The 8,941-nt window shown below is 51.2% G+C and overlaps 1 protein-coding gene across 1 annotated transcript in view; it reads right to left on the bottom strand.

Moving 5' to 3' along the window:
* PPM1F (protein phosphatase, Mg2+/Mn2+ dependent 1F) overlaps nucleotides 1-8,941 on the bottom strand; it is a 27,571-nt gene that overhangs the window by 10,522 nt on the left and 8,108 nt on the right. Inside the window, exon 3 of the mRNA XM_013008232.3 lies at nucleotides 6,119-6,254. Within this exon, the coding sequence (XP_012863686.1) occupies nucleotides 6,119-6,254 (136 nt within the window). The remainder of the gene's footprint in view (nucleotides 1-6,118; nucleotides 6,255-8,941) is intronic.

The following is an 8,941-nucleotide window of genomic DNA, read 5'->3' as shown; positions in this document are numbered from 1 at the left end:
CAAGCCGCTTCTCAGCAGAGACAAGGAGAGGCAGGTGTCACGTGGACACCTAGGAAGTAAGGAACTTGGGGCTACAGCTGCTGAAAAGAGACAGAGATCGTCCCTGGATCCACAGGGAAGAAAGCCTTCCCTGAGAGCCTGTGCTGATTCCAGTCTGTAGCCCCTGGGAGAAAAGGAACCTGTTCTTCAAAGCCGCCCCCTTGTGGTCACCGCTACAGCCGCACTCAGAGACTCGAGACCAACCCTAAGCCACTGCTAATGCACCCGTCCTGACTCACTGCTGACTGTCCACCTTCCTAATGCCGCGACCCTTCAATACAGTTCCGCATGTTGTGGTGACCCCCCAACCATGACATTATTTTCGTTGCTACTTCATCGCTCTACGTTTGCTACTGTGATGAGTCGTCATGTAAAGATCTGATAGGCAGGATGTATCTGCATTGTTACAAATTGACCATAAGGAAAGCATAGTGATTCACCACAAAAACAATGTCATTTTATATCGTGAAATATTGATTTCTTTTTTTATTAATTTGTTTTTGAAATAGTTATTTCTAATGACAAATAAACGACGTTCTGTCGTGAAGCATGGCGCAGCACGAGTCGCAGTCTTAATAGAACAACAGTAAATGACATTGCTACATCTTGTGACAGTATGCATAAAAAGCCAACGTCAGTTCGAAGGTTGAGATAGCTTCTTTCTCAGCAGATCAGCTTATCTGCATGTGGGCGGACCCGTCTGGAGACGGATAGAGGAGTGGTGTCCGGGTCCCTAAGACCCTCAGAAATATGTGTTTTCTGATGGCCTTAGGCCACCCCTGTGAAAGGGTCAGCAACCCCCAAAGGGGTCTCGACCCACAGGTTGAGAACAGCTGCTATATAGGGTTTCTTTGGACGTTATCAATCTTTATAGGAATGGATAGCCTTATCTTTCTCCCTAGGCGCAGCTAGTGGGTTTGAACCACCAAACTTGAGGGTTCCTTAAGGACCGAATAAACCAAACTCACTGCCATCGGTCCCCCATTAAACGCACCACAAACTTAAACTCCGCGCCGCAGCGTCAGTGCTGACTCATGGCGATCCTACGAGCCAGGGTGGTTTCCGTTGTGGTTCCCTCACTCTGACTTTTTTCAGGAGAAGAAAACCTCATCTTTCTCCCAAGGAGAGGCTGGTGGTTTCGCACGGATCTTGCAGTTAGCGGGCCAATGTGTAACCAAGGACCCCTCAGGAGATCATAGGAAATACAAAATGAATGAACACAAAGAAAGATAAAAAGTATAAACAGGCCAATAATACAAGTAGCAATGGGAGACATCAAACTCCTGGCAAAAAGAAAGCCCAGAACCAGATGGGTTCAACAGGGAAGTTTGTCTAAAAACATTAAGAGGTGACATCATTCTACCCAAACTCTTCCAAAACAGAGAAGAGAATGGAAACTCCCTGACTCACTCTCGTAAGTCAGTATCACCCTGACTTCAAAGCCAGGTTAAAAAAGAAATAAATCACACCAATACCCTTCATGAACACAGGCACTAAAAACTCCCAACAGAATTCTAGTGAACGAACTTCAACGTTCAGAAAATGATACACCACGATCAAGTAGGGTTCACACCAGAAATGCAAGGGAGGTTCAACCACAGAAAATTAATTGGTGCAATCCACCACAGAAATAAGACAGTGGGAGACGTTGGACAGTGTAAGACATGGCAAAATAATAATAATCTATAAATTATCAAGGGTTCATGAGGAAGCGGGGGCTGGGATGGAGGGGAAAAATGAGGAGCTGATACCAAGGACTCAAATAGAAAGAAAATGTTTTGAGAATGATGGCAACAAATGTACAAATGTGCTTGACACAATGGATATATATGGATTGTGGTAAGAGTTGTATAAGCCCCCAAGAATATGATTTTTTTTAAAAAGGGAGATAAATAAACAAAATATAGAACTTATTAGAAGGTACTAAGAAACAACTTCTGAAGAAAAGTTAACCAGGAAAATATAAAGTTGGCCAAATCTGCAGGCCTTTGTCCTACTTTATCAGCCAATTGAAATAAAGCGGATGCTGCAATTGAAAAAAGCAAAGAAAAAAAAAGAAACAAGACAGTGGGAACGAACCCCACATTCATCAACACGGATGAGAAAGACACTTGGTGAAATTCTACAGATTCTCAGAAAAACAGAACAGAAGGAAAATTCTTCGATATAATTGAATGGATGCATACAAAATCAGCTGCTAATGTTATTCTAGAAGGAGAAGGAGAAGGATTGAGCTCCCCCTCTGAGAATCCCAACAATGCCCATCATGACCACTTTTATTCAGGAGGGTGCTGGCAGCCCTGCCCTCAGCAGGAAGGCAATAGTAATGCATAAAAAAAGGATATCTGATTAGGAAGGAAAGCCTGTTGCTGTTCATGGATGACACGATCTTACACGTGTTGTTGTGACGTGCCATCAGGTCGCTTCTGTCTCCTGAGTGATCCTCTGGACAACAGAACGCAACGCAACCCAGGCCCGCGCCCTCCTCCCAATTCTCCCCAGGCTGGAGGCCAGTCGCAGCCACCGTGTCCGTCCATCTTCTGGAAGGCTTTCCTCTCTTTGCTGCACCTGTACTTTACCGAGTACGACCCTATACTCCGAAAACCTCACCAAGTCTACCAGGATGGTTCTTGTCCTACCAGAGGAACTTAGTAGTTCTGGGTACAGCGTCAACGTGCAAAAATCATTTGGGTTCCTTCACAAACAGGAAGGATTCTAAAGAGGAAATCAAGACATCGATACCATCTTTAAGAGCCTCTCAGAGAATAAAATGTCTTGGCAGAAATCTAGCTGAGATGTCAAAGGTTTATACGACGACAACTATAAAATCGTACTATGAGACGAAAGGAGACCTGCGGAACTAGGTGGACATGCTGCGCTCACGGAGAGACTTCATACTGTGACCATGTCTTATTCCCCAGAGTCATCCTGAACTAACAGGAAGCTATTCTGAACCAAATTTGTGGTGACGTGAAATTACTTATGGCTCCTCAGTGCATTTTTCGGTAACTCCCACCCAAGGAGTGGATGGGGCCACGCAGATACGACTGAGGAAGAGCTGCCTCCTCAACCTTGATGGTGAACGTGGAATAAAGCTCTGAGGGCCTTCAATGCCAACGTGGCATGACTCAAAATGAGAAGAGGCACTTGGAAGCATCCATTAACGATGAACGTGTGGCACGTAGGAAGTATGAATTGAGACAAATCGGAACTCAAGAAAAAGGACATGAAACTCAAAGATTGATATCTTCGTAATTAATGAGCCAAAACGGACAGGCATTGGTTATTTTGAACCAGACAATCACATGGTCTCCTCTGCTGGGAAGGACAAATTAAAGAGGAGTGGTATCTTAATTCATCTGTCTTGAAGTGCAATGCTGCCCGTGATGGGATGCCATCTATATGCTTACAAGGGAAACCAGTTAACATGTCCATGGTGCAAACTTGCACACTGACCACTAATGCCAACGATGGAGAGAGTGAAGATTTCTACCAATGTCTGCAGTCTGCAATTGATCAAACACACAATCAAAATGCACTGCTAATGACTGTGATTGGGAAGTGAAAGGAGGAGACAGAGGATCAGCAGTTGGAAAATACGGCCGTGGTGACAGAACCATGGCAATCCCGTTAAAACTGTGCCAGACCAATGACTCATGCACTGCAAATGCCCTTTTTCCCCACAACACGAATGGTAACTACGCACATGTACTTTACAGGGCGGGATGTTGCGGAGCGATATCATGGGCACTAAGAGAACAGGAAGGGACCAAAGGCAAAAAACAAACAAACAGATGCAGGAATGAGTCAGAAACTACAGAGAAGCTACGGTGACTAGAAGAAACGATGGAGAGAGATTGCTGAACAGATGATGCCAAAGGGCGGCTCAGGAAGACACAGCATTATAGTGAAACGTGCTCAGACCCAGGATCAACCCGAGAAAAGACTCCCACTCTGGATTCTGAAGAACACACGGAACATGGAACGAAGGATACGGCTGTCCTGTAGGGCTGCTTCGAGTCAGCATGGATTTGCGGGCAGAGAGGTGTATACAGAAGCGCCTCCAACCCCTTGCAGCCTCAGAACCTGGGCAGGGACGGTCTTCAGGAGCTTTCCAGAGCTGGACAGGCAGGCTCTGTGCTCCCCATCAGGCACAGCAGCAGCAGCCCCCGACGTGTGGCTGTGGATTCTCTCCTCTAAGGCCGTGCGAACCAAATCTCGAATGACCGCAAGCATGATACAGGGTTTTGGGGGCTGCAGACTTTTTAGGGGAGCACATTGTCTCTCCCTTCTCCCGTGGAGCAACTGGTGGGTGTGAACCAACAACCTTGTGGTTAGCAGCCCGGTTCCAGAAGGCCAGGCATCAGCTCAAAGTGCAGTTCTCCACTCGGTCAGCAGGCGGCCTGCCTCTCACTTCCTGCTTGCGCTGGCAGATGAACCAGGATGTGTGTGTGTGGTGTGCGGTGTGTGTGTGTGTAAATTGGTGTCTGCCTTGTGGAGCTGTCAGGAGGGAGCTTGCTGGTTTTGTGGAGAACAATGGCTGCCTGTCGCCAAGGCCAGCAGCTGCCCACCGGCTCTAGAAAGCCCTGGAAACAGCAATGCAGTGTATACTGCGCTGCGGTGACAAGGGAGGGAAACGGCCCTGCCATCCATCACAGCCCCAGGCTTCCATGGGGTCCTGGGCCTCCTGTCCCTCAGCCACCACCTCCCACCTGGCTCCAGGTTAGCCACGCTACACCATGCCCACTCTCGCTGCGAGTAGAGAAAGACACCTGACTATCAGTCAGGAACAGAGAAGACCCACTAAGGGGCTGTGCCCAGGTGCCCGGAGGTCCGGTCAGGGGGATTCTTTCAGCTGGGAAAGAAAGCCGATGCCTGGATCCTATGTTATCTTCATAAGTGGGTGCAGCCCGGGGTCAGGGCACCTGCAGTTCCGGGTGAGCGCTGGCCCCTGATTCTGCCTCTTTCTGTCCCTGAAGTGTGTGGGTCCTGAGCTGTCCCCGTCTCTGTGGGGCCATCGTCACAGGCTGATTCTGCACAGAACCCCTCCCTCCAGACTTCCTTCGCTCGCTGCACTTCCAGCAGGAACCTCAACAGAGTCCTGGTTGTCACCGAGCAAACCTGGCTCCCAGCACCCGGCTATGGAGGGGAGAAGGCTGTCCGTTTGTGGCAGCTGATTGTGGGGAAGCAGGTCACCAGGTCCTTTTCCTGGTGTACGGGAACCTCTGGCCGCTCAGCGAGCAGCCATTTCACAGCACCTGGGGAGCCCTCAAGGAGCCCTGGTGCGGTCATGGTTACACGTTGGGCTGTGAACCTGCAAGGTCAGCAGTTCAAAACCACCAGCAGCTCATTGGGACAAAGACGAGGCTGTCTACTCCCGTCAAGAGTGACAGTCCTGGGAACCCTCAGGGGCAGTTCCGCTGAGCCCTATACTATGTCCAATTCTGACTATGAGTCAGTATTGCCTCCACGACAACTGAGTTTGGTAGCTGCTTTTTCTTTTGGGTCTGGGGACTCCTAATGAACCAATGCTTTCGTCAAACACAAAGAAAAGCCCCCACGATTTCACGAGGCCATCTGACAGGCAAGTGGCGGCTTTGTCGGAGCTCCTGGTTTTTCCTGGCTGTGTGCGCTAGCAGCGCCACCACTGCCCGGGCCAGCCTGTCCACCGGGAACAGCACCCAGGGCAGCGTTGACCTCTGCCTCGAGGTCCCGACTCAGGTACGTGGGTGGGGGCCATAAGATGCGTGCCCCAAATTCTGGCAGCTGTTCTACCTACCCTTCACCGCCAACCCTCAGGCAGGAGGACCTCGGCGGCGGTGCTCCCTCCGGGGGATGCCGGCTGTGGTGGGGAAGATGGTGTGCCTGTGTGTGGTGTTCCCCAGGTGGTCTGGAGCATGAGCCCCTTGGTGCTCGGGCTGGGCTGTGCCAGGCGGCTGCACTCTTGGGTGGCTCAGATCAACCCGGCCCCCCATCTGCAGCTCAAGGCCAGATCAGGTCAGTGCTGACAGTCCCACCCACCCGACCTGAGGCTACCTGAGCAGTGGGGGCGGTGAGGGGGGCAACACTCACGGGTCACAGGTAACTTGTCCTCTTCCTCTCCACCGTCCTCATCCTCAGTCACTGGCGGGTTCTCGAACTCTGAGAGGTCTGTCTGCAGCAGCCGAGAGATGGCTGCGTGGGCCAGGGCCGAGGCCAGTGCGGGCGGCGTGCTCCTGGGGACGGACGTGGGATGGGATCACCAGAGCTTCTCCAGAGACCCGTGCCCCCTCTCCCCTTCAGAGCAGGAAGCTGGCCGGTGCTGCATGTGCACCCACGTGGCCGTCCAGGAGCCCAGCAGGCTGGCACAATGCAGGCACCTGCGCACAGCAACAGGCTGGGAGCCCACCGGAGCCGGACACGGTGGCGTGCCAGTTGGGGGAGGGTGGTATGTGAGGTGGGGGACACAAAGCCACATGAGCTGTGGGCACGGCCAGGGAGGAGTCAGTGATGGCAAAAAACCAACTGCCATCGAGTGAGCCAGTTCTGAATAAGGCGACGCTGTGGGAGAGAGAGCACTGTCTTTGTGGGTTTCCAAGACTGTAACTCTTTCCAGGAAAGGAAGACCACCAGAAATGCCATCTGGTCACTGTGTGGCTCCCTCAGGCCCAAAGAAGGGAGGGATGGGGAATGCTTGGGGACCTGGGGCTCAGAACCATCGTCTTGGGGGACACCAAGGTCAATGCGTGTAAAATAGTCCACATCACAATGTTCTTACAAGCTACTTCAGGGAGCAGTGACTGGGGCCTTACAAGCTCATGATGGGCCAGTTACGGTGCAACCACTGATCTCTCCCTGCCCAGACATCGTGAAGAAAACCCAGGCCACACAGAAGAGAAATGGTCCACAGGACCACTGGGCACAAGAACCACTGACTTCATGACCTGGAGACCAGAAGCACTAGATGGTGCCCCGGCTACCACTGGGTTCACAACAGAGGGTCTTGGACAGAGTGGGAGACCAATAGAGCCGAATGTGCTCAGGAAGAAAGGTCAGAGGGCAGGGAGGGTTAGGGAAGGGGGGATGAATGGACACAGGAAGTACTGGGAGGACGTGGGGAAGAGGGTGCCGGTTACTTCATGGGAGGGCCATGCATGTCACGGAACAAAATGTGTTTGAACTGTGGGATGGAAAACAGATTTTCTGTTAACTTCCATCCAATTCATAAACAAATCAAGCAGCAGTGCAGCACCCAGAGACTGGGGGTGGGGGAGGAGGGAGCCCTGGGGCACCAAGTAGGTGGGAGAGGTTCCAGAAGGGGGGGGGCTGGGGGGTAATTGGGGGACCTCTGGGGCTTGTGGGGAAGAGGGGAGCCCTGTGGACTTATAAAATGTGGGGAGCTGGGGCGGGGTGAGAGGGGAGGGCCTGGGGCTCAGGGTGTGGCATTTTAAAGGGCACTCATGCCCTAGGGGTGTAGTGGTTCCGCTTTGGGTTGTGATCCGAAAGGTCAGCAGCTTAAATCTACCCACCACTCTGTAGGAGAAAAATGAGACCGTCTACTCCTGTAAAAAAGTTACAGCCTCCCTCGTGGAATGATCACTGACGATCAGGGTGCTACAGCAAGAGGAGGTGCAGGAAGCAGATGGTGCCTGGCTATCAATCGGAATAGTGTCTGGGGTCTTTAAAGGCTTATATTCCAACAAGCAGCCGTCTAAGCCAGGAGCCAACCAAGTCCACATGGAAGAAGCTCACCAGCTTGGGTGATCCAAAGACGACAATAACAAAATTCAAATATGACAAAGGGAAAAGTATAAGAGCCCAAATCCCGGACATCCTATTTGTTGAAGGTTATGGAGGGCAGTGGGAGCCCCAAAAACCATCTGCAGAATACCTAGTCAGATCAAGCCGCTGGTAGGTTCCCTCTAGCCACAGGCCAGGGTCTCGAACAGCCTTACTCCCCAACAGAGAGCACTGTAATCATGATTATACTGGCTTGAGGTGGGTACTTGGTCAGTTGACCTCCCTCTTGACCCAGCCTGAAATTATTCTAGGTGCAGATAGTTCTTGCTTGCTCCATGACAAAATTTCCTCCCTGGCCTTTTAAGTACTGATGGTGGTCTTTTCTTTCTTACTCGTTATTTATACTTTTATCTCTGTATTACTATTTTATCCTCACCGCTTTATTCTGTGTTTATTTTGTATTGTTTCCGTTCGGTTTTCTAGTCTGTGAGGCACAGAGGGAGCAGATGCAGCGCTATAAGAACCATTGCAAGGGTTTATAGGGAGGAGCGGGAGATACGGAGGGTGAGGGGTTGGGGGAGCAAACACTGTATGTGGGAAGCGGAGGGAGTCCGAGAACGGATGGTGATTACATAACTCATTTTAAAAGCGATTTAACCATGTGGGGAGGGGGTGGGGAGAAAATATTCTAAAATTGATTTGTTGTGCTGATTGCACAACTCTGGTTGATATGCTTGACCTACAGGATCTGGTGATACGTGGATTAAGTGCCAATAAAACGGTTTACAAAAAATAAAGAGTTGCAGCCTCTGAACTTCACGGGGGTGGGGTGGGGTGGGCAGTTCTACTCTGTCCTATTGGGTCGCTACGAGTCAGTTGGATGCTGTGGTTTTTTGGCCTCGAGAGGAGGAGGGACCTCGGGAAACTGGTGGGTGATGGTGGCAGGAGGGCAGAGTCGGGGGACAGGCAGTGAGGCCCAGCTGGACGGCTTAATCAGCCAACCAGACAGGGAGGGAAGGACAACGGGACCGCTGTGGGTGCTGTGATGGGCTGGACAGGAGATGGAAGGGGGCCAAAACGAGGCTGCCAGGAACACGGCCACCCAGACAAGGTCTTGTGATTGCTTCAGCCTGACTGCCAGGCCACGGGGTGGAAAGCTCAGTGGCTGTGTGGCCCTCTGTCA

This window comes from Echinops telfairi, unplaced genomic scaffold (assembly GCF_000313985.2).
Source record: "Echinops telfairi isolate 266 unplaced genomic scaffold, ASM31398v2 ScPeMD7_29;HRSCAF=101, whole genome shotgun sequence".
In the NCBI taxonomy this organism is placed as follows: Eukaryota; Metazoa; Chordata; class Mammalia; order Afrosoricida; family Tenrecidae; genus Echinops; species Echinops telfairi.
Note: the sequence above shows the minus strand (reverse complement) of the source record. Positions and strands in the feature narration are given on the sequence as shown.